This window comes from Trichechus manatus, unplaced genomic scaffold (assembly GCF_000243295.1).
Source record: "Trichechus manatus latirostris isolate Lorelei unplaced genomic scaffold, TriManLat1.0 scaffold00191, whole genome shotgun sequence".
NCBI classification, from domain to species: Eukaryota; Metazoa; Chordata; class Mammalia; order Sirenia; family Trichechidae; genus Trichechus; species Trichechus manatus.
In genome coordinates, this window is record NW_004444127.1 from 1,985,275 (window position 1) to 2,010,931 (window position 25,657).

General features: G+C 48.8%; 1 protein-coding gene across 3 annotated transcripts in view; it reads left to right on the forward strand.

The window, feature by feature from the left end:
• The window catches only part of CRY2 (cryptochrome circadian regulator 2), a 37,512-nt gene that overhangs the window by 2,213 nt on the left and 9,642 nt on the right, over positions 1-25,657 (forward strand). Inside the window, exons 2-11 of one of the 3 annotated variants that reach the window (XM_004387653.3) lie at positions 7,110-7,218; positions 9,725-9,867; positions 11,451-11,635; positions 12,523-12,611; positions 18,254-18,394; positions 19,512-19,823; positions 20,061-20,212; positions 20,337-20,539; positions 20,854-20,946; positions 22,114-22,255. In XM_004387653.3, coding sequence (XP_004387710.1) covers positions 7,110-7,218; positions 9,725-9,867; positions 11,451-11,635; positions 12,523-12,611; positions 18,254-18,394; positions 19,512-19,823; positions 20,061-20,212; positions 20,337-20,539; positions 20,854-20,946; positions 22,114-22,253 — 1,567 coding nt within the window. In that variant the 3' untranslated portion in view covers positions 22,254-22,255. Of the gene's footprint in view, positions 1-7,109; positions 7,219-9,724; positions 9,868-11,450; positions 11,636-12,522; positions 12,612-18,253; positions 18,395-19,511; positions 19,824-20,060; positions 20,213-20,336; positions 20,540-20,853; positions 20,947-22,113; positions 22,265-25,657 lie in introns of those variants that run through there. The other 2 variants (XM_023741812.1, XM_023741813.1) reach the window with 2 other exon arrangements.

The window sequence follows — 25,657 nt, forward strand, 5'->3', positions numbered from 1 at the left end:
TTCGAATCCACCAGCTGCTCCTTGGAAACCCTATGGGGCAGTTCTGCTCTGTCCTATAGGGTTGCTATGAGTTGGAATCGACTCGATGGCAACAGATTTGATTTGGTTTAATATCTGCCAGACCCTGCTCTAGGTGCTGGTAGGGATACAGCTGTGGACAAGCTGATGTGGTGTCTGTGCCTCCGGAGCCCCTGGAGCTACATTTTAGCGGAGGAAGACAAGTAAACATCCATAAGTCAGCAGAACTAAGTGCCATGAAGAAAATAAACCGGGGCTGAATAAGAGCAGTGGTTCTCAGTCTTGGCTGCACATTGGAATCACCTAAGGATCTTTAAAAGATACCTGGGTTACCCCCACCCCCGAGATTCTGATTTCATTGTTTTGGGATATGGTCTGGGATCGGGGCTTTTAAATCTCTCCTGTGCAGCAAAGCTTGAGAAAGGACTAGAGAACCACAGACCTGAGCCAGACAACCTGGGAAATGTGTTGCTGTGCGCTGGCAGAAAGTCTGATTCGTTTTGGCATTCAGAAGAAAGAGGTGAAATAACACAGAACAGATCGAATACGGTAACTGCTTCTGGGGCCTGGGAACAGACACTCCTACCACCCTCACCAGACTGTTTGCTCCTTACGGGACTGAGGGAGCGGCAGAGCTACTGTAGGGGTCTGTGCACACATTTGGGCGTTAGGGGAAGTGGTGGAGCCATACCTCTGCATGACTACAGTATGTGTAATCTTCCAGTGGCTGATTTTGGATCTAGGAGTGGTCTGGGAGAAATGTACTGTAGCATAGTGTCTTAGCAACTGCATGCATAGTGTCTTAGCAACTGCATGAATTGCTGCATCTGAGGAACCTCCCTGGGAAGGGTGGGCCCAGAGCCATTTGCAAGAGAGGCGGGAATCTGAATCTGTGATCTCTTTTACCCTTCTGCATTTTTCTGCAGATGAAATCAGATGAAAATAGCCATGAATGGCACTTTAAGAGTAAAAGAAGACAAAGAAAGGCAACAAAGACATATGTGTATTTGCTTTGGCCCTGACTCATGGTGACCCCATGCATAATGAGATCAGACTATTGTGAGCCATAGGATTTTCACCAGTTGATTTTTGGAAGTAGATCACCAGGCCTTTCTTCCTAGTCTGTCTTAGTCTGGAAGGTCTGCTGAAACCTGTTCAGCATCACAGCAACACACAAGCCTCTACTAACAGACAGATGGTTTTTGTACTTGAGGTGCATAGGCCGGAAATTGAACCCAAGTCTCCTGCGTGGAAGGCAAGAATTCTACCACTGAACCACCACTGCCCCTGTGTTGGTGATAGTAGGAAGTCTATGGGCTATATGAGCCTTAGGACTTTTTTTTAAAGCACCAATTGGCTAAGTCCTTTGCCATTTACCCCAATATCTTCCCCAAACCTAGGAGGTATTGCAGCCAGAACCCCAAAAAAGGAAGCTGTGAGCAGCTTCTAGATTTAAAAAATGGATACTTGAAATAGGCTTTTGCAGTTTTTCATTACCTCTTTCACCCTAGTGCAACTTGTGTAGGTGTTGACAACAATACTTACTCTTTATTCAAATCATTTTGTACCTGGCTCTGGGCTGTACCAGCAGTCAGGAGCCACTGGGACAGAGGGAGTTGGTAGAAATGTGTACTAACTAACTAATGGGTTCTTGTTCAGCTGTTTAGCTCACAATTAGTAAATGGAGAGAAATGGGAACTCCCCAGGAGGCCTAGTGAAAAGTGTGTCTCTCTTCCCAAATGCTAGGTGCTAAGCACTGCTGGATTGTCATCGTGGGTGGTTCTTTCTTGGAACCTGGTCAGTGAGAAGGGGCCTGAGAACTCCAGTCTTCCGGTGGGGAAATTTTAGTTTCTCTGAGCTATTCACATTGGTACCCAAGCAAGTCACTTTACCGTTCTGCTGCTGAGGAAATGTTTGTTGGCCGGACAGGGATGAAAACCTTCATCTTCATCTTCCTCTTTGAGATTATTTCTATCTGAATGATAACTCAGAGATCAATCTTTGCCATGGTTTGTGGGTTTGGATTATCCCTTTCCTTTGGGCTTGTTGTTGTTGGGTGCTGTCAAGTCGATTTTCAACTCACAGCAGCCCCACGTGACAGAATAGAACAGCCCCATGGGGTTTTCTAGGCTATAATCTTTACTGAAGCAGATGGGCAGGTCTTTCTCCCACGGAGCCATTGGGTAGGTTTGAATCACCAACTATTGCGCCATGAGGGCTCCTTCCACAGGGCTTTTAAAAAAAACAAACAAACCCAAACTCATTGCCGTCGTTGATTTTGACTCATTGCAACCCTGTAGGGTTTCCAAGGCTATAAACCTTTATGGAAGCAGACTGCCACTTCTTCCTCCCACAGAGCAGCTGGTGGGATTGAACCGCTAACCCTTTGGTTAGTAGCCGAACACTTTAACCACTGTGCCACCAGGGCTTCTTCCCAGGGGAAGCCCTCTTAATTCTTTAGGAGAAACCAGTATCTGTTTACATCCTTCGTAGCCAGCCTGAGTTGGATTGTAGTGTTGTCATTATGGTTAAATAACCCTGGCTTGAAGCAGAGGAACTAGGTCAAGGGCAGATCTGAATCCAAAAAAAGGAGTTTATCACCTCTCCCCCATTAACAACAAATAAAATATTCCTCAACACAGAACCTGCCATCCCTAGAGAAGGCCTTTCCTAAATAGAAATCCTTAACCAAGAAAGATCTGCGTGTTTTATCCTAAAGGGCTAGCCCTGTGGAGTCCCTGAATTAGAATCCTCTCTGTATTTTTGGAAATCCCATTTTGATTTTGTCCAGTTCTGTCTGCCCCTGGCTCCAGCGCACTTACGTAATGTAATTCAGCTGCACATGTTGTCTGATCTGAGCGGTGAGCTTTAACTGCCCACACAGGAAGGACTGTGTGCTCCCAATGTGAGCCATGTGAGCTCAGCTTGCAGTGGCCAAAGGTGAGGTGCCAGCCCTAGCAGCAGCACCTCCAATGCTCAGGCCAGCTTTCTTTAGAGCCCCGCCTCGTTGGAGTAAATAGAAACTGGCCATGGAGGAGGAGTGTGCTGCAGAGGCACAGGAGGCTCAAGGTTCTCTCTGGTAGAAAGAATGCGAACGAATGCTGCCCTAGTGAGCATTTGCCTGCAGCAGCTCTGCTCCAGGCTACTTTGCTGTTCTGCCAAGCTGTCACTGGGCAGACTTCAAAACGGGTTCTCTTTCTCTGGCTGCCTGGAGGATGGGGATGCTGGGACCCCTCTCGGGTTGCCTTCTGTGGGGGCCAGCCTGAGCCCTGGCTTCCCATAGAAGCCCTGCAGTGCTTTCCTCTGGAGAGAAGAAGGAAGCAGCAGGAGACCAAAGAGGAGGCAGAAACCAGGAGCTCAAAGAGGGAAAGTTTAGTAGAAACACGTTAGAAGCCAAAGAAAGTCAACCTGTAAACAAGCTAGAAATAAAGTTCAGTGTTCTAGAGCAGTTCTTCTGAAACTTCTGTGTGCAAATAAATCACCTGGGATCTTGTTAAAATGTAGATTCTAATTCCGGAGGTCTGAGAGGGAGCCTGAAACTGTATTTCAGCAAGCTCCTGGGTGAGGCTGAAGCTGTTGATCTGCAGACCACACTCAAGTAGCAAGGGTCTGGCAGCAAAGGTGTTGGCATCTGAGTTGGTTCGTGACGCTCCCTGATGGCTAAGCCTTGGTTGAGAGACAGTGGAACCCAGTGGTCAGGAACACAGACTCTGAGCCAGACTGCATAGATTTGAATTCTGGCCACTTAATTGGTGTATGAATGAGTCCCTAGGTGGTACAAATAGTTAAACACACTTGGCTGCTAACCAAAAGATTGGAGGTTCAAGTTCACCTGGAGGCACCTCAGAAGAAATGCCTGGTGATCTGCTTCTGAAAGATCAGCCATTGAAAACTCTGTGGAGCACAGTTCTACTCTGGCACACATGGGGTCACCATGAGTTGGAATGACTTGACAGAAACTGGTACTGGTATTAGGTGTATGATATTGGGTAAATTCTTTAACCTCTCTGTGCCTCAGTTTCCTTACCTATAAAATGGGAATAATAGTATCTGCTTCATATGGCTGTTGTGAGAATTACATGAGGTAATGTATGTAAAACAAGTAGAACAGTGCCTGGCTCATGGTAGAAAACCAAAACCCAAACCCGTTGCTGTGGAGTCGATTCCGACTCACAGCAACCCTATAGGACAGAGTAGAACTGCCCCATAGGGTTTCCAAGGAGCAGCTGGTGGATTTGAACTGCTGAGCTTTTGGTTAGCAGCCAAGCTCTTGACCACTGTGCCACCAGGGCTCCGTTGTAAGCGCTCATAAAATGTTAGCTGCTGTTGTTATTATTATTTAGTTGCTGAGTTCAGAGGTGGGCTTTCTGCTTCCTGCCTAGTTAGCAACATCTCTTGCCAAAGAAGAAGAGGGCTCTCATGGAGTTGTCTGTCCCTCAGAGAAGCTGCAAAGAATCTCCCCTTTTAGTAAATGAGGTCTAGAAATAAAGTTCTCTAGAAGGCAGCTCACTTTGTGTTCTGGAGTCTAGAGTTCATGTGCCGTTTCAACCTTATTTATAGCTTCAAATCTAACCCCACTGCAGTCTGGTGGGCTGTGAGGAAAGAGGCCCCCAAGGCATGGCAAGGACATTCCTGGAGCACAGATGGAGGCCCTTCCCCCCCCATCCTGGGGTTGTGGAATTTGAACTGCCACAGTCATCTGCAGGCATTCTACCTGGGAGGGCCCAGGTCTTGGGTGGCATGAGGCTGTTTACGTGTGTCTTTATTCTTTTCCTTCTGGGAGACATGGTGAGACCTCAGAGGAGGCCAACACAAATGTATCATTCTTGTCTCCTTTTTCCTTTTCTGGGGGTGTCAGTTTTTCAAAAACAGAAATTGACGGAGGCAGTCAATAGATGAGGAAACCGATTTGTATAAAACAGTGTTGGACACATCAGAGCCTCTCATTGCAACCCCTTGGGGAGGCTCCGGCGTGCTCTGGTGCTCTGTAGCTTGCACGATGCTTTGGGCTGAACCTGGACTCGGCTCAGGCTGGAATGTGAGCGTGTGGCCTTCACCATCATGGGAGTGCAGCAGGTTCTGTATGTCAGGGGCAGCAGCGGGGGCTGGTTCTGGCTGGCAGCTGGGAACCGTGGCAGCCTCTGCAAGTCAGGGGATGTGCTGTGCTGTGCTGTGGAAGGTCACCCGTTGGGCTTCCTCATGCTCAGGATGAAATGTGGTGATTCCCGTTGCTGACAGAGATAAAGTCGGTGGGGCTGGATGGGTGGGCAACACCAGAGGGTAGATGGAGGTGCCGCAGCAGTATCTGGAAATGCAGGCCGACCTGTCACTCTTAGTTCCCAAGGTGGAAGGGAAGAATGTCAGTGGATTACTTGTAGTCAGGTTTGCATCTGCCGGGGAAGCAGATCGCAAATACAGGAGGTTCTACAAAACCCCAGCACCTACAGCAGTGTTTGGTGTGCCTACAAGGCTTTGGGAATGGGGCACAGAGCCTGACGAACCTAGGTTCCTGTCCCAGCTTTGTCACTTAATAGCTGTGACCCTAGGCAGATTAGTGAACCTCTCTGGGCTTAGTTTCCTCATATATAAAATGAAGATAATAACATTTCCCTTCAAAATTTGTTGAGAGGATTAAATGAGGAAATGCATAACAACTACATAATAACGTTGATAACATTGGTTGCCTCTGGAGAGGGGAATTAAATTCCTGGGGAAGCAGGGGGCGGAGATGTTTTATGTGTACCATTTTGTAACTTGAAATTTTAACCATATGAATAGTTACCTGTTTAAAGTACTGTTGTTGTTAGCTGCCATAGAGTCAGCCCCCAACCCATGGTGACCCCATGCACAGTGGAACAAAATGCTCCCCAGTCCTGCTCCATCCTCATGATCGGTTACAGGTCTGACCATAATTTAATTTAATTTAAAAGTAAAGTAAAACACTGAAGGTACTCAGCAAATGTTAACGTCCTTCTCTTCTTCCTGGTGATACAAGCTCAAAGTGGTACTCCTCTCTGGTTTAAAGCTATTGAGATCCACAGCACCCTATTGCCTCTCGCCCAACATGTGAGGTATCCTATGAGGGTATCCTATCAAGAAGGTTCTTCTAGGCCCTCTCCTCTTGGGATGAGAACCTGTGGCCAGAGCCCTGGAGAGATATGGAGAGTGAACCACATGCCAGACAAGGTCTGGGAAAACACAGGTACAGGGACTCAGCCCAGGCTGTAGCAGGAGAAATACGCGCAGCCCAGAGATGTGAATCCAGAAAGGCACGCAGTCTGTTGGACCAGGGTAGGTGGGATTTACCAGGGCTATGGTCGGATTTGACTCGATGGCAATGGATATTACAGTCTTGTTCCTCTGGAGCCTTGGTGGCATAGTGGTTAAGAGCTTGGCTGCTAATCAAAAGGTCAGCAGTTCAAATCCACCTGCCGCTTCTTGGAAACCCTATGGGGCAGTTCTGCTCTGTCTTCTAGGGCCGCTATGAGTCGGAATTAGCTCTTTGGCAGCAGGTTTTGGTTTTTTATTGCAGTCTTGTTCCTTTGCTAATAGGACCTTAATGCTTCTGTACCACAGCCTCGCCTTTATCAGCTGGCTTTTTCATCCCATCCTACAACAAGCGTTTAATGGGCAGATATTTACATACAGGGCCTGAGGCTGAGAGAGAATTAGTGACTTGACTAGGATCCCATGGAAACAGCAGCAGTAGGAGGAGCTCGTACTTTTCCAGAGTTTTCTATGGGCCAGGCACTGGGCTAAATGTTTTTCATGCATTGTTGGATTTCTTCTTCTTAGCAATTCTAAGAGATAGGTACTAACTCTTAACTTCATATTACAGATGAGAAAACAGGCTAACTAGGTTAAGTAACTGCCTCAGGTCACACAGCTAGTAGGAGGCAAAGCCAGGATTTGAGCAAGGCAGCACTAATCCACTACCTTCTCACTATTGGGCTAGACCCCAGGCCTTCCACCCTAGCGTGGGTGATGCTACTTGTTTGGCTGCACAGTGGGCCAGTTTCTCCCTGCTTTGTTAGGAAAGAGAGCTACTCTTGATTGTATTACCACTAACTAGGCCTACGTGGCCTCTGCAGGTTTCTGCTTCAGTCTCTGGAAGATTTGGACAGAAGTTTAAGGAAACTAAACTCCCGCCTGTTTGTAGTCCGGGGCCAGCCTGCTGACGTGTTCCCAAGGCTGTTCAAGGTGAGTGTGTACTCAAGGCCAAGAGAAGACAGTAAGAGTCTGCTTCCCAAGGGTCCCCACAGATGAACAATGTGATATTCTGACTGGGGAAATGGAAATGGTTGAGGCTGCTAGAGAAGTTGGGAGCAAAGGCAGCTGGTCACATTGGCGCCAGCATAGAAACTTTTAAGGGAAAAGTTCTGTGAAATCAGCGTCTTGTTGGAAAGCGCCCAGCTCAGTCCAGACATGGGATGTGGCAAGTCATTCCACCCTGGATATCACTGACTTCCTTAGCTGTTCACTTGGCTCAAGCCAGCAAGATTTATTAGGGCTCTTTCTATGCCAGGAGTTTGAGGGTGGGGTTTCCTGTTTAGCAAGGGGTGTTTCCTGTCTTGCTTATTTATGGGGAATAAAAAAAAAAAAGAAAAGTCAGCCTTTCAGAAGGAGTGTCCTGCTTCTCCGGGTAAATGATTGATAAAATCTTCATTTTGGTACCACGTAGACCTTCGTTTGCTGTATCAGGTGGCCAGCCGCTTTTCCCCCAGCCCCATTAAAAAGCACGTCTGAAAGCCCAAATAGAGGCAAAATACTCACGGACAGAGGGCTCTCAGACAGTCTCCCTTCAGCCTCCACAGCACATGATTGCTTTTATGCTCCTGTCCAATCCAGCATCCTTCCCTGCTCTTCCTGGGGTAAAGGCTGAAGTAAGGGTCTCGTGGCAAAGCAGACAGCTTAGTAAACACTCCATCACTCACTTCACCCCTCCCCCCATACACACACGTACATATTACACAAATTACACAATACATAATAGCTAACCTTCACTGAGGGCTGACTATGAGTTAACTCACGTATTCCTCACAGCAGCCCTAAGAGATAGGTACTCTTATCCCTGTTTTACAGATGAGGAAACAATAACTTGCCCACAGTCATGAGGCTAACAAGTGCTGGTCTAGGATGGAGCCCAAGGCTCTGTGACTCCAGAGTGTGTTCTTAACCACCATACCATATAAAGACGTTCACCTCCCTTCTCCCACCACATTGTCCCCCTTGTCCTCAGCACCTCAGAGGCCAGCCCTGTTATAGCCAGAGATGCAGAAAGCTCATTCATTCAATTCTCCAACATCTATTAACTGAGCTCCTAGTATGTCCTAGGCCCAATACTAGGTCCTAGGGTCATGGTCAATGAAACAGTGTGGTTTCTGCTCTGAAAGTTCACACACTAGTCGGGAAACAGGCCAGTAATGGCAGCTTCATTGCCAGGTGATCACTGCTGGATGGAGAAAGGGCAAGGTGCTGGAGGATCGTATTGAAGGAGGAAGTCAAGGAAGGCTTCTTGAAGGAGGTGTCATCTCATAATAGTACTGTTATTCACAGGGTTATTATGAGTATTTAACAATGTAATCTATATGAACTGGCTCATAGTGCCGGCTCAGTAAATGTTTACTGCTCTTATCCTTGGGATACCAGCCCTGCTCAGGACCCATACATACCCCAGGCCAGTCTCTGCACAGCCAGAACCTTTGTCCAGGGGTTCAGAGCTTTAAGGGACCAGAGACTTTGGCTGGAATGTGTTTTGCGTCTTGCTGGTTCCATGCTCGGGATCTTTCTTTGGGTTGTCTGTACAGCCTTTCACCAGGCCAGCTCCCTCCCAGCATTGCTAAAACCCAAACCTATTGCCACTGAGTGGATTCTGACTCATAGCAACCTTATAGGACAGAGTAGAACTTCCATGTAGGGTTTCCAAGGAGTGGCTCATGGATTCAAACTGCCGACCTTTTAGTTAGCAGCCAAGCTCTTAACCACTGCGCCACCAGGGCTCCCAGTATTGCTGAGAGGTCTAGAAATTCCTACCACAGATGACTGTGAGCTTGGAAAAGAATTCCCTTTTTTGACATGCAGCCCCTGTAGTCTCTGAATTCTCTGACCCCTGTAACACAGTTCCCTCCTCCTTCCCCAGCTCTGAGAGCTGGAGCTTTATTACCTCTGTCTGCCACTGGCCTTAGGAGTGTTGCTGTGGAAACCATTAGGACACTTCACATCCAAGTCTGCCAAGAAAACTAGGCCACAAGTTTGCAGGGCCGTGAGAAGCGCTGGGGAAGGCTCGCCAAGCAGGCAGGAGGTGGTGGTCCCCTCCCCCGATGTCTCCACCAGTGAGTCAGTGCCTCTTTCTGGGACTGGGGGCTCCCCTGGGAGCATTGTATTTATAGCTCATGCTGCATTGTCCTCCTGCAAGGACGCTGCAGGTACATCATAGGGCAGCCTACCTCTTTCCTGGTTTCACAGAGACCAGTTCCCTCAGAAGCACTGTTCTGTACTGCTGGCCTCACCCACTGGCCTGCCCTCCTCAAACCTTATGAACCACAGGTTGTTTGCTTTCCCATTCAAATCATTGTCTCTTGGTCATTCTGCAGCCCGTTCTGCCGAGTCTCTAGACCTACTCTTTTCTGCCCTAGGAAGGAGCTGAGTGCCTGCTTCCCTCTCCCCCCAAATCCAGTGCTGAGCATAACAGATTCTGTCCCCACAGGAATGGGGGGTGACTCGCCTGACCTTCGAATATGACTCCGAACCCTTTGGGAAAGAACGGGATGCAGCCATCATGAAGATGGCCAAGGAGGCTGGTGTGGAGGTGGTGACTGAGAACTCTCATACCCTCTATGACCTAGACAGGTGAGGGATGGGTCCCAGGGGTCAGGGGGCCAGTTGTGAGGGTTGGTGATTTGGGCCCCTGCTGAGTAGAACTTGAGGAGGTTCAGCAGTAGGCTACCTGGCAGATGAGGTATGGCATTTTCTAGAAGCTGGAGAGAATGGGCTAGAGTTGGGGCCTGTAGAGCAGGTCACAAAGAGCTTTACCCTCTTTGGGTGGCAAAGCCTTGTTAGGCCCCAGGAATGGAAGCAGTGAGATCCTGTCTTAAGGATCTTCATAGACCTGCTCCAAATATAGCTGCAGTCCCATCTACGCCTTATACTCCCACTCCGTCCCGCGCCTCAAAGGCTGCCCTGTGAACTCAGTGGACCCTGTCTGTTATCCCTGCCGACAGATCTTTGTTCTGATAGGCCCAGTTTCTGTGCCTAGCATGAGTTTCCTGGGCTTCCTGCCATCTGGATTTCCAGGCCCTGTATTTCCACGTGGCTTAGGAGGCCCTAACCATCCCTGTCAGGAGCTGCTAACTACAGAGCAGCTGCCTCCCCTGGCGGCAGGCCTCTGTGCTTTCAGTCTAGGAGGAAACCCTCTCCAACCCTTCTGTCACCCTCCTCCTGCTGCTGCTGCTGCCAAGCCAGCAGCCACCACGCTCCCCACCCCCTCTCCCGCCCAGTGGTGACTGCAGGGAGGCCAGGTCACACAGCTGTGCACGTGAGCTGGTCCTCAGGAGGAGATGCTGTGTGTGGAGCTCCTCCTCCTGCCACATGCCAGAGGAGGGGGAGGTACTGCAGGGCAGCAGCCAACCTTGTATCTCTGCTAGGAAGAGAGAGAGAGAGAGAAGGAACTGAGAAATGAACTCACCCAGCCAGCCAGGTCTTGCGTAACTACTTCTCAGCCAACAAGAGCCCCAGGAATCTGGCTGCTTACCATCCCAATTCATTCTTATATAAATAACCTCAATTTGGCTCTTCACCTTCCTATATCTTTCCTTCCTGCGTGAGTGTAGCTGTGTTTCCTCTGCTCATGAAAAATACTTTGTAAGCGGCAAAGCATTAGCTGCTACTATTAACATTCCCAGCCCCGGTATCTGATTAGGGACAGGCTGTTCTCATCCTCCCTGTTCTAGTAAATGGGGGCAGGAAGGGAATGATTTTCCCTGAAAGGAACACATTTACGGCTCTTCTCAGAGCGTGTCCTCCAAGGCCCACGCTGGGGGAGAGAGGAAGGCCCAGTCACCCTGCGGCTTGGATGAATAGGCTGAGTACGAAGAAGGCCAGTGGGGATTTATCTGCGATTAGAGAGATATAGCCAGTCTCTGTCTTTAGGCGGCTCCACGTGGACACCAGGGAACCTGGACTTGAGCCCCAGCTTTGGCCCTGCCTTGCTCCATTACCTGAGGCACCTGCACCAGCTCTCTGGGCTTCATTTTCCCTTTTGGTAAAATGGAGACGCGGCCTCCCTTGCCCCCTCCTTCCCACTTAGGGACAGGACCCACGAGCGGATGAGGAAAGCCACCTCAGAGCCTTCCAAGTCTGGGCTCTTTTTTGGGTGGGCCAGGCCCCAAAACAAGGCCTTGTGAGTGATGCCACATGTGCTTTGGAATTCCCAGGATCATTGAGCTGAACGGGCAAAAGCCACCCCTTACCTACAAGCGCTTTCAGGCCATCATCAGCCGCATGGAGCTCCCCAAGAAGCCGGTGGGCTCGGTGACCAGCCAGCAGATGGAGAGCTGCAGGGCCGAAATCCAGGAGAACCATGACGAAACCTATGGTGTGCCCTCCCTGGAGGAGCTGGGTGCGTACTCCTGCCTACAGCCTCCTGCTGGCCCCTCTTCTGTGTTGTTGTTAGTTGCCATCAAGTTGGTTTGACACATGGCAACCTTACGTATAACAGAACAAAACGTCGCCCAGTCCTGTACTACCTTCATGATTGTTGGTGTGTTTGAGTCCACTGTTGTGACTGTTGTGTCAATCCATCTCATTGAGGGTTTCCCTCATTTTTTTCCTTCTTTGTCAAATAATACATGCTCTTGCAGAAAGTTGAGAAAAAACAGAAATGGAAGTGACAGTCACAATTCCCTACCCACCGGAGATAACCACTGCCAATGTTGGTGTATGTCCTTCCAGTCTTTCTCCATACATACTCATGAATGTAACCTGCTGTTTCTAGGTCATGCCTCTAGTTTACTACTTCCCCCTCTCAGACTGTGTAGGCCCAGTCTGGTGCTGGCATCAGTGGGCTTCTCAACGCCAGGATAACTAGCAGTGCCTCTGTCGAAAGGGGGTCTATCAGCCTCTAGGGTTGCTGACCACACTCTTTCTCCCTCCCCCTTCACCTCCCTGCCATTTTTTGATCTGAACAAAGGGAACCTTCTTACCTGAAAAGCACTGTTTTTGCCAGTCAACCTTAAAGGGCAGAAAGTCCAGGATTGCTCTTACCTGCCTGGAAGGATGAGCGTCTGGGATGGGGAAGACAAGGGAAAAGAGGGGAAATAGTAACTGTGGGAAGAGAACCAGGATGACCTAGAGCACACCGAAATACTAAGGGTGTCTCAGCCCTGGTAGCACCAAGGACACTGTGATTTGGTTCCCACACACACAGCAGAGCACTGTGTGATGATGTGCTGAGCTGCCCCTGAGCCGCCCAGCCTGCAGTGCTGTGACCTGCACGTCCTCTTGCAGGGTTCCCCACTGAAGGACTTGGTCCAGCTGTCTGGCAAGGAGGAGAGACAGAAGCTATGGCCCGCCTGGATAAGCACTTGGAACGGAAGGTATGGGCATCCTTTTCTGAGCCCTGGGAACTGGGTGCTGACACCCAGGCAGCAGGGATGTGGAGTCAGGTGCATGTCCTTTAGTGCCTCATAGCTCCGACTGGTGGGAAAATGAAAATCTTCCTGACAGTGATAATAATAACAATAGCAGCTAGGTCACTGTTACAATTTTCCGTTTTGTTGTTGGTGTTAGGTGCTGTCGAAACGGTTCCGACTCATAGTGACCCCGTGTACAACAGAACAAAACACTGCCCCATCCTGCGCCACCCTCACAACTGTTATACTTGAGCTCATTGTTGTGGCCACTGTGTCAGTCTGTCTCACTGAGGATCTTCCTTTTCTTCACTGACCCTCTACTTTACCAAGCATGATTTCCTTCTCTAGCGACTGGTCCCTCCTGATAACGTGTCCAAAGTATGTGAGACAAAGTCTTGCGATCCTCACTTCTAAGGAGCGTTCTGGCTGTACTTCTTCCAAGATAGATTTGTTCATTCTTCTGACAGTCCATGGTATATTCAATATTCTTCGCCAACACTATAATTTAAAGGCATCAATCCTTCTTGGGTTTTTATTCATTGTCCAGCTCTCCATTTTAAAGATTAGGAAATTGAGGCTTAGAGAAGTTGAGTAACTTGCCTGAGCTCACACTGTTAGTAAGTAGTAAAGCAAGACCTTGTTCTGTGTGCTTCTAAAGCTTATGCTAGATTGCTTTCTTCCTGTCCATGGGCAGGTTCTCCTTACTCAGAGGGTATCTGGTCACTGACGTACATGAGATTATGTTGTGTATACATGTATCCCCACTTTGCTGAGCCTCCTCCAGGGCTTTGCTTTCCATTTGCTTGGACACAGAACAAATGGCCCACCTCCCATGAAGCGGGACTCGGCAACAGGAAGGAAAGGGGCCCCACAGGTACTTCCCAACTATGCCCCATGGCCTCGCCCCCTGGGGCTAGAGAAGCAGAGGAGGTTCTCATGGCTGTGGAGAGCTCCTAGTTTCCTGCCCCTGCAGCTGACTTATCAACTGGTCCTTAAAGTCACAATCTTTTATGTCCCTGCTCAGATGGCTCAGCGTTTGGTGGGAGCCAGTTTGGCTGAGTGAAGGCAGAAGCCATGCTGGGGTGGCTAGAAGCTGGAGGTAGGGGTGGGGAAATGGAGAGGGGTTGGCTGTGAAGGGAGGAGAGAGGGCCCACGTGTAGAGGCCCACAGGGTTACCAGAAGTTTTTGTTTTCCAAGCAGAAAAATAAAATAATTTCTCCTGTGTTCTCGGAATGGAAACTGTAAAGAGGGAGAGATTGAATGTGCAAGAGAGAGAAGGAAGAGGGGAGGGCCCTGCAGTCAGGTGGTCTTGGACAGAGTCACAGGAGGGAGGAGGAGGAGGAGGAGGAGGTGTGGACGCAGGTGAGTTTGTGGATTTGGTGGCTGAAAGTTGAGGTGTTTCCACTTGATGTCTTCCGTTTCCTTTCTGAGGGAGCAAAGTCACCTGATGAAGGTCAGTACGGACGGAGTTTTGAGGAGGGTGTGAAGTTGATGAAATAGTCACATGGAGAGAAAGGGAGAGTGTCAGGAGTGAACAACGAGGAAATACAGTTATGAGATGTCATGGAGAGAGACTGGCATCTGGCATCAGAAGCCCAAGTTCAGCCCAGCCTGCCCCTTATCGTCTTTGTAACCACAGGAGAATCACCTAACGCTTTGAGCTTGGTTTCCTCATTTTCAAAAGCAGGTAATGATAAACACTGCCTCAGAGAATTGTTAAGCTCAAAGGAAAGCAAGCACGTAACTGTGACTTATGACAGTAAAGCACTACACCAGTGGCAACTGCTGATAAAAGACCATCCGTATATCTCAAATGGCCGCAGACATGACAGTGTTGGTCCCCAGGAATGGGTTGAGAGTTTTCTCCTTTCCCAGCCCCTGTTGAGAGCAATGAGAAGTCCCTGGATACCCGTAATGCAGCATCAACCTAGGGGGCCCCTGGTGACTAGAGCAGGGCCTGAGATAGAGATTTTTTTTTTTCTGGAACGTAGAAACCTTTTTTTTTGGAGCCCTGGTGACGCAGTGGTTAAGAGCTCAGCTGCTAATGAAAAAGGTCAGCAGTTTGAATCCACCCGCTGCTCCTTGGAAACGCTATGGGGCAGTTCCACTCTGTCCTGTAGGGTCATTATGAGTTGGAATCAACTCGGCGGCAACAGATTACGGGTTAGAAACCTTTTTGCTTTCTTCTTTATAACTATAGAGTTTGTGTAATGCTTTTGGAATTCTTTCATATTTGTCATTTTATTTTATCCCCAGGAGATGGGAAATGTTCTTGTTTAACAGAGAAGTAGCTGAGAGACTGAATAACTTGTTCAAAATCATACACAAATTAAATAGCAGTGAGGACAAGGACGTGGACCTCATCGTTTGCTCTTGTCTCCATCTCACATTCTGCTAGCATGAACTAGTAGGGTGAGCACAGCGTTCAAATCCTGGCTCCATGGCTTTTTGTTCCGTGACCTTAGGCAGATGTTTTACCCACCCAGTGCCTCGGTTTTCTCCGCTGTAACTTTAGAGTAACGATACTTACCAAGTAGGAGGACTACTGCGAAGGTTAAAGTAAGATAACATATATATATATGAAATGCCTTGGTGCTCAGCTACTAACCTAGAAGCTGGTAGTTTGAACCCACCCAGCGGTGCCATGGAAGAAAGGCTTGGAGATCTGCTTCTGTAAAGATTACAACCAAGAAAACCCTATGGAGCAGTTCTACTCTACACACATGGGGTCGCCATGAGTCAGAATCGACTCGACAGCAGTAGATTATTTTTTTGGCTAGTGTAGTCCCTGGCACAAAAGGAAATGTGAATCCCCCATTTGGGTAAGGCTGGCTTTCAAACAGTTGAAATAGGTGGCTACCTATGAGTCTCCAACATATAGTCATAATGTATAATGTCTCCAACATATAGTCATAATGAGAAATTTATTCTTTTGAGTCGAGGGTTAGTGTTTTAAAACACAGATTCTCAAAGTGTCCTGTGAATCTAGGTATCACCTTAGTATGAATTAGCATGTTGTTGTTGTTAGGTGCTATCGAGTCGATTCCGACTCATAGCGACCCTGTGTACAACAGAACAAAATACTGCCTGGCCCTGCGCCATCTTCACAATCGTTACTGTGCTTGAGCCCATCGTTGAAGCCACTGTATCATCCATCTTGTTGATGGTCTTCCTTTTTTTTGCGGACCCTCTACTTTACCATGCATGATGTCCTCCAGGACCTGGTCCTTCCTGGTAGCACGTCCAAAGTATGTGAGACGAAGTCTCACCATCCTCGCTTTTAAGAACCATTCTAGCTGTACTTCTTCCAAGACAGATTTGTTTGTTTTTCTGGCAGTCCATGGTATATTCTGGAGCCCTGGTGGTGCAGTGGTTGAGAGCTACAGCTGCTAACCAAAAGGTTGGCAGTTCAAATCCACCAGCTGCTCCTTGGAAATCCTATGGGGCAGTTCTAGTCTGTCCTGTAGGGTCGCTATGAGTCGGAATTGACTCAATGGCAACGGGTTTTTTTTTTTTTTTTTTATGGTATATTCAGTATCCTTCAGCAACACCATAATTCAAAGGCATCAATTCTTCTTTGGTCTTCCTTATTCATTGTCCAGCTTTCACATGCATATGAGGCAATTGAAGATACCATGGCTTGGGTCAGGTGTACCTTAGTCCTCCAAGTGACATCTTTGCTTTTTAAGACCTTAAAAAGGTCTTTTGCAGCAGATTTGCCCAATGCAGTACATCATGTTTGATTTCTTGACTGCTGCTTCCATGGGCACTGATTGTGGATCCAAGTAAAATGAAATCCTTGACAACTTCAGTCTTTTCTCCATTTATCATAGTTCTGCTTATTGGTCCAGTTGTGAGGACTTTTGTTTTCTTTATGTTGAGGTGTAATCCATACTGAAGACTGTAGCCTTTGATCTTCATCAGTAAGTGCTTCAAGTCCTCTTCACTTTCAGCAAGCAAGGTTGTTAATGAGTCTTCCACCAATACTGGTGCCACATTCTTCTGCATATAGTCCAGCTTCTCAGATTATTTGCTCAGCATACAGATTGAATAAGTGTGGTGAAAGGATACAACCCTGATGCCCACCCTTCCTGACTTTAAACCACGCAGTATCCCCTTGTTCTGTTAGAATGACTGCCCCTTGTTCTATGTACAGGTTCCTCATGAGCACAATTAAGTGTTCTGGAATTCCCATTCTTCACAATGTTATCCATAATTTGTTATGATCCAAACAGTTAAATGCCTTTGCATAGTCGGTAAAACACAGGTAAACATCTTTCTGGTATTCTCTGCTTTCAACCAGGATCCATCTGACATCAGCAATGATAGCCCTCATTCCACGTCCTCTTCTGAATCCAGCTTGAATTTCTGGCAGTTCCTTGTCGATGTACTGCTGCAGCTGTTTTTGGATTATCTTCAGCATAATTTTACTTGCATGTGATATGAATGATATTGTTCGATAATTGCCACATTCCATTGGATCACCATTTTTGGAATAGGCATGTATATGGATCTCTTCCAGTCAGTTGGCCACGTAGCTATCTTCCAAATTTCTTGGCACTGAAGAGTGAGCGCTTCCAGCATTGCATCCGTTTGTTGAAACATCTCAGTTGGTATTCCATCAATTCCTGGAGCCTTGATTTTTGCATGCCTTCAGTGCAGCTTGGACTTCTTTCTTCAGTACTGCTTGTTCTTGATCGTATGCTACCTTCCTGAAATGGTTGAATGTCCACCAGTTCTTTTTGGTACAGTGACTCTGTGTATTCCTTCCATCTTCTTTTGATGCTTCCTAAATCGTTCAATTTTTTGCCCATAGAATCTTTCAGTATTACAACTTGAGGCTTGATTTTTTTCTTCGGTTCTTTCAGCTTGAGAAATTCCAAACATGTTCTTCCCTTTTGGGTTTCTAACTCCAGGTCTTTGCACATTTCATTATAATACTTTACTTTGTCTTCTCTAGCTGCCCTTTGAAATCTTCTGTTCAGCTCTTTTACTTCATCATTTCTTCCATTCGCTTTAGCTACTGTACGTTCAGGAGCAAGTTTCAGAGCCTCTTCTGACATCCATTTTAGTCTTTTCTTTCTTTTTTAATGACCTGTTGCTTTCTTCATGTATAATGTCCTTCATGCCACCCCACAACTTGTCTGGTCTTCCATCATTAGTATTCAATGCGTCAAATCTGTTCTTGAAATGGTCTCGAAATTCTGGTGGTATATACTCAAGATCATACTTTGGCTCTCATGAACTTGTTTTAATTTTCTTCAGCTTCAGCTTGAACTTGGCATATGCACAATTAGCATAAGAAATGCCAGTGGGAAGGGGATATCCTAACACAGGAGAGTGTGTGTACAGGAGGGGAGCAGGAGGAATGGGGAGCCTTGACCTGGTTGGAAAGCCTGTCTGGAAAGGCAGTCAGAGGCCCTGGAGTCCTGAAGGAATGCAGGAAGGAAGTGCTAGTTGAGAGGACAGTGGAGGAAATGGGAGGCCTGGAAGACAAACACTGACCACTTTCGTGAGCTGAGGTTGGGCCCTGGTTGGGAGTCATACCAGGAAGCCAGCAGGCTTTCTCAGGCCTTTCCTATCTTCCGCTTCTCTTTCTGCTGTAGGCTTGGGTTGCCAACTATGAGAGACCCCGAATGAATGCCAACTCCCTCCTGGCCAGCCCCACAGGCCTCAGCCCCTACCTGCGCTTCGGTTGCCTCTCCTGCCGCCTGTTCTACTACCGCCTGTGGGACCTATATAAAAAGGTAAGGGCAGAGTGAGGGCAGCACGCCCCTGCTCTCAGTTGCAGTTAGTGGGCCAGGGCCTGAGAAGGGTCCTAGGAATGGGAAGGGGGCTGGGTTGTACATCCTGGAGGTGTTTAAGTGGGCATCTAGCCCAGAGAAGGTGAGGAGAGCCCCTATCCAAGAGTTGGCAGAGCCGAGCACATCCTGCAGAGCAGAAGGACAGGCAGAAAAGCAGGCCTCTGGGTGTGACCCTAGAGGTGGCAGGTCTGCTGGCTGCAGGTGGATGGGGGCAAAGTACTCAGGGTAAAAGGCAAGAAGGGTGAGTCTGGAGCCAGGCCTAGGCTGAGGAGCCAGCCACCAAGTAGGGCACTGCACCAGAGCATTAAAAACAGTCCAGAAGCTGCTGTTGCCGTCAGCAATGGAGGAAATGCTCAGAGGGGCTGTACGCAGCCAAAGAGACAAGTAACCCTCTGTTCCTGCATCCCCAAAGGAGAGAGGGCTGCCTATTCACACTCTTCAGATCATCCTTGTGCCTACAGTCTGTAGTGTCATTTTCTCATCAGTGCCAGCATCAGAATTTTGTGCCAACATCAGCATGGGGTGGCTTTGACACTTCGGTGGGTCGTCTTGTGATTTTAAGAAAATCGTTATTTACTTGGAGGCCTGATCTCTTTTAATTCCCTCACACCCCCAGATTTAAGCTGTTGTATATAACTTATTTAATCAGAATTTAGACTGAGCATTTTTTATGCCTGCTCATGGGAAAACTCCCTTTGACTTTCTAGAGAATGGAGCCAGGCAGGGAACCCTGAGGACTAGGATCATGGCCTAGTCTTGGAACATCTGGTTCCTAACACAGAATCCTGCCGGGATATCCCATTCCACTGCCTGACTCTCTCCAGCCACCTTACTTCTCAGGACAGTAGCACAGCCAGGGACTGGGGTCATTGCCAAGAGGGGGTTTTAATCTGCAGGCGTGCAGTGCTGCTGCTGCTTCGAGGGGGTAGTCCTTCCACAGGTCTAGGTGGTTTGGGGCCATGAAGTGGAGGCTCCAGATTCCTCTGTGGGAAAGACGTACGCAACGTGGCGCCAAGAGCTGGGCAAGTGTTTGTAACCACGTGCTCCCCCAACCCCTCAGGTGAAACGGAACAGTACACCCCCTCTTTCCCTGTTTGGGCAACTCCTGTGGCGAGAATTCTTCTACACAGCAGCCACCAACAACCCCAGGTTTGACCGCATGGAGGGGAACCCCATCTGCATCCAGATTCCCTGGGACCGCAACCCAGAGGCCCTGGCCAAGTGGGCCGAGGGCAAAACAGGCTTCCCTTGGATTGATGCCATCATGACCCAACTGAGGCAGGAGGGCTGGATCCACCATCTGGCCCGGCATGCCGTGGCCTGCTTCCTCACCCGTGGGGACCTCTGGGTCAGCTGGGAGAGCGGGGTCCGGGTGAGTGCCCTCGCAGCGGGAAGCCGTCTGTCCCCTCTGGTCAGGCCCAGCAAAGGGCAGCCCCCTTCTGGGCTGGGGGGTGGGCTGGGATCCTGGGTCCAGGAGATTCCCTCCAAACCCTTCTTGGCTTGCCCTCAGCAGAGAGCTTGGGCTTTTCTCCCCTGGGGACTGTGGTTACTTGGAAACCACTGTGGCCATGAGTCCCCAAGGATGCTGATTCCCCACCCACCCCTGCAGGTATTTGACGAGCTGCTCCTGGATGCAGACTTCAGCGTGAATGCAGGCAGCTGGATGTGGCTGTCCTGCAGTGCTTTCTTCCAGCAGTTCTTCCACTGCTACTGCCCCGTGGGCTTTGGCCGCCGCACAGACCCCAGTGGAGACTACATCAGGTGAGGTTGCAGACCAGACACTCTGGCTTCTGACCACTCCAGCCTCCTCTTCGGGTGGGAGACCCTTGTCCCATTGAAGGTGGGTCCAGGTGTGCTGACAGGTCATCTGGTGTGTATCTTTCAGGCGATACCTGCCCAAACTGAAAGGGTTCCCCTCTCGCTACATCTACGAGCCCTGGAATGCACCCGAGTCAATTCAGAAGGCAGCCAAGTGCATCATTGGCGTGGACTACCCACGGCCCATCGTCAACCATGCCGAGACCAGCCGGCTCAACATTGAGCGAATGAAGCAGATCTACCAGCAGCTCTCCCGCTACCGGGGGCTCTGTAAGCAGCTGCTACTCCCTACCTCCACCCCACCCCCTAGCTCACTGAAGGGAAGGATAGCACCTGTGGGCTCAGAGGGGGGCAGGTGGGGATTTCCAGATATTTGCAAAGGGAGGCTAAGTGCTGTCTTCCAGGCTATTAAGTTGACATGATTTCTCAGAGTCTACAGGCTGGGCCTCCCTGAGTAGTTGTGGGGTGATGGGAAGAGATGGCACCTCGGTGTCATGGGCCAGCCCTCCCCCTTGTCTCCTGCCCCGCAGCCCTCTGCAGCCCTGTCAGATTACATTCTGACGGCTCCCTCGCCTCTCTCCCAGGTCTCCTGGCGTCTGTCCCTTCCTGTGCGGAAGACCTCAGTAACCCTGTGGCTGAGCCCAGCTTGAGCCAGGCTGGGAGCATGAGCAGTGCAGGTGAGTGCCAGCTAGCCTCACTGTGGCTTGTGTGCCTCCCACAGTGCTATGAAGCATCCCTGCTTCACTCACTGAGGGCTGAGGATAGAAGCCAGAACAAGTCCTGTCCCTAGTGGAGCTTAGATTCCCTGAGACAGGGACCAAGGAAGATAATTTCATGCCAAATGCTTTGGGGAAAAATAAAATTGAGTGGTTTGTTAGAGCGTGACTGGGGAGGGAGTTAGGGGTTACTCTGGCTTACTATAGATTCGGGTAGTCAGGGAACACCTCTCTGAGCAGAGAATGAGCAGGAGACAGACCTTCCACAAACTGGAGGAAGAACATTCCAGGCAACAGGAATAACAAGAAAAACCCAGAGACAAGCACTAGCTTAGCCCGTTCGAGGAAGTGAAGGAGGCCAGTGTGGCTAGAATGTCCTGAGGGAGGAGCTAGGATGGCTGAGGCTGAGAGGCAGGCAGGAGGAGGATGGGCCAGGGCTCAGAGCCCCGGGGAGGATTAGGATCCTGTCGTCATGCCCTGAGAAGGCAGTAAGGTGGTCAGCAGGGTGGGGCATGATCTGATTTATGTCCTGAAAGTCTCACTCTGCCTTCTGTGCGGGGAGTGGACAGTGTGGGGCAAGAGTGAGCACAGGGAGGCTAGAAGGAGGCTACTGTCATTGTCTAGGCAGGCAATGGCAGTGGGGGCCAAGGTGGTAGCAGGAAAGAGAAAAGTAGACAGATTTGCTGTATCTTTAACATCCTCCAGCTTTGGGAGGAAGGTCGGTAACATGAGACTCCCAGAACTCCCAGGGTTCCTCCCATTTGCCCAGCCAAGCTGGGTCTGGGCGAGGCGCTGCACATTCCTGCTTGGGGAGGGAGCCAATCGCAGGGCTTCAGAGGGAGTCCCTTACCTTAGAGGAAGGACAGCAGATGGGCCAAGAGAGGCTCTGGCCTAGGGCCTGTGAGACTTAGGACCCAAAAGCTGGCCCTGCTGCCAGCAGGCCTGGTCCTCTTCACAGGCACTTCTAGGCAAGGTCACTGCTGAAGGAAGGCCAAGGGGCCAGTCAGAGGAGTACTCTGTGGCATCCCATCAGCGAGCAGGCCCCCAGCCCTAAAGCACTGCTCCTGCACATTTGGGGTCATCTTGTCTCTAACAGTCTGTGTGACACTTTGACACACTTCCCTACAGGCCCAAGACCACTACCCAGTGGCCCAGCGTCCCCCAAACGCAAGCTGGAAGCAGCTGAGGAGCCACCTGGTGAAGAACTCAGCAAACGGGCCAGGGTGGCCAAGTTGCCCAGCCCAGAACTGCCGAGCAAGGATGTCTGAGAGTGAGTGATGGCGGCTTTGAGTGGGAGAGAGGGAGGGGGTTGGTTTTGAAAACTTCTGCCCTCCCACCTAAAGGTTGTTGTTAGTTGGCGTTGAGTCCATTCCGACTCATGGCGACCCCATGCGGGCAGAATAGAACTGCACCATAGGGTTTTCAAGGCTGTGACCTTTTGGAAGCAGATTGCCAGGTCTGTCTTTCGAGGCATCTCTCTCGAACCACCAACCTTTTGACTAGTAGTCAAGCGCTTAACTGTTTGTGCCACACAAGGAGCCTTACCTAAAGGTTAAGCTATGGGAAACTAGACTCCATCAGCCTGCGACCAGAAGAACTAGATGGTGCCCAGCTACCATCAGTGACCACCCCAGCAGGGAACACAACAGAGAGTCCCTGGCGGAGCAGGAGAAAAATGGGATGCAGAACTCAAATTTTAGTAAAAAGACCAGACTTACTGGTTTGACTGAGACTGGAGGGACCCCAGAAGACATGGCCCCCAGATTCTATTTTAGCCCAGAACTGAAACCATTCCCAAAGCCAACTCTTCAGGCAAAGATTAGACTAGACTATAAGACATAGAGTGATGCTCGTGAAGAGAGCGCTTCTCAGCTCAAGTAGACACATGGGACTAAATGGGCAGCTCCTGTCCGGAGGGGAGATGAGAAGGCAGACAGGGTCAGGAGCTGGTTGAATGGACACGGGAAATCTCAGGTGGAAAGGAGGAGTGTGCTGTCACATAGGGAGAGCAGCTAGGGTCACATAGCAATGTGCGTATAAATTTTTGTATGAGAAACTGACTTGAACTGTAAACGTTCACTTAAAGCACAATTTTTAAAAAAAAGATATGGGAAACTAGATTAAAATCTGGTTGGGGGCAGTTCCGCTCTGTCCTGTAGGGTTGCTATGAGCCAGAATCGACTCAACGGCAATGGGTTTTGGTTTAGTAAAGCTGGTATCACCGATCGTTCTCCATATTGTCCTTGAGTTTAGCAAGGAAGTCTGGCTCCAGGCTTTCAGCACAGTGGTTTAGGGCAGAGGTCAGCAAACTTTGTCTATAGAAGACCAAACCAGATAGTAAATATTTTAGGCTTTATAGGCCATGAGGTCTCTGTTGCAACTACTCAACTCTGCCACTGTAGCATGTATTGAATGCATTATAGACAATGGGTAAACAAATGAGCATGGCTGTGTTCCAGTAAAACTTTATTTATGTACACTGAAAAAAAACTGATTGGAACCGCAGAACTTTCAGAATCTCAGCTCTTAAGTTTCCATCCTTCTGGCTTCCATACCCTCTAAAATACAAAAAAAGTACATCCCTTTTCTTTGTTTGCCAGCTGAAGAATATCCCCAACACCCCCTCTCCCCCCTTTTTGGCTCCTTCTATCTATCAAAGTGAGTCAAATTCAACAAAAAGAATGAGACCCGGATGTGGAGCTGTAGGAGAAATGGCCCCATGGCTGCATCTGAGGGATGCTCCAAGCCCCTCTGCTCGCCCCAGCAGGCTGTGTTCTGCAGGCCGACCAGTGGAGGGCAGCACTTACCCTTCCGCAGACAGGGTCATGCTGTGGCTCACTCAGCCCAGCCCCACCTAGTGGATCTTACAAGTTCAGCCCCACTTAAGGGCCAGTAGACCCAGTCTCCCCATCGACTTTGCCCTTTACAGCCACTCCTCAGTTATTCTCACCTTTCATGTGGCTTCAGCTCTCTGCTGCTCTGTCAGCTCTCAGCTTTCTTCGGAGCCTCCTGAATGGTGTAAAAAACCGGCTCCTCCTTCCCAAAGAAGGAAGGGCTTTGATGCCTTTCTTGGGGACATGTACATTACTGTCCACTTTGAGCGTCATCGCAGGCTGTTCCTGGGCCATGTCTGCGTCATTAGATTGGAGGATAATTTTCTCAATGGAACAATTGATTCTCTTTTTTCCAAGTTCCTCTCACTTCAGGGACAGGGCTGGGGCCATTTTGTTTGTGTGTCTAAGCTTGTATGCTCGGTAAGATGGTGACTGTTGGATGCTTGTGCCCTTTGAGGGGGCTCTTTGTCACAGACATTGCCGATGGTCAAGTTTATGCCATCTTGTTCCTGGGAGCACTAACAACCTTCTGTACTGTACAAACTGAATCATCTCTTAGCTCTGTGATACTAAGCAAGGTTCTTTCTGTATTCTACATCTGGAACTTGCCAGGCTGATACGCTGATTTTCGGGTGGGAAGACTGATGAACAGAAAGGTTAAATGTCTGAGCCAAGGTTGATCAATAAGCTAGTGGCATCTAACTCAGCATGAAGTTGTTGTCAGCAAGTATATGAGGAAGGGAATGCATAAGACATATAAAATGTGATATGATGGGTACATCCACAAGGATTTAGCAGTCTGATTAGAAAAAGAAGACAAATAACCTACAATTCCTAGACTCTACAGGCTTACCAGAAGGCAGCTAGCTATTGGTGGGCTGGAGCACTCCAGATGCCTGACAGAGGCTTACACTAAAAGATGAATTGGATTTAGGTAGTGAGGAAAGCATTTCAAATTAGGAAAACCACTTAGTAGTTACATGCGCAGCAGTTACAAGCATACAAATCTTGTACAAATTACTTAACTGCTCTGAGACTCAGTTTCCTCATTTATAAATTAGGCTGCACTTACCCTTCAGCTGAAATGGTTGCCAAGATGAAGTGATGAATACATGTGTGTCTGTTAGGAATGTGTGGAGCTGCTAGTAATTAAAACCTGACCATTGTGGCTTAAACAAATGGGGGTTTATTTTTCTTACTTAAAAAGAAGCCCAGAGGTAGGTGTTGCTAGTTTTGGTTTGGTGGCTCAACAACATCAGAGTCAATTTTTCTGAGAGTCTCTTGGCCTTTTCTTCATGATCACAAGGTCGCTGCTACAGCTACAGCCATCAGTTCCTTATTCCTTGCAGGAAAGAGAAGGAAGAGCAGTGACAGCTGTACTCGTTCATTCAGTAAACATACATCAGTGTTCGCAATTTGCCAGACACTGTTCTAGGACCTGGGGATATGGTTGTGGGTAAGGCTGACACAGTCCCTTCCCTCTGGAGTGCATCTTAGTGGGAGGAGACACAATAAACAAATAAAGAGATATATATGTCAAGAGGCCGTAAGTCCTATAAAGAAAAAATAAAGTTTGGTAAGAAGATGGAAAACAAAGTTTGGGGCACAGTGGAGGTTGTGATTTTATGTGCTAAGTGTTGTCGGGAAGGCCTCTCTTCCCTTTTATCAAGAAAATAAAAGCTTTCCCAGAACACCCCACCCTCATTAGCCAGAACTGAGTCAGAAAGCCACCCCTAAGGTAGGAAATGGGGATCAGGATTGTCAGGACTGGCTTAGACCAGTGCTTTTCCAACTTTCGGGGGCATCGGAATCCTCTGGAGGATTTAAGCCACAGATGG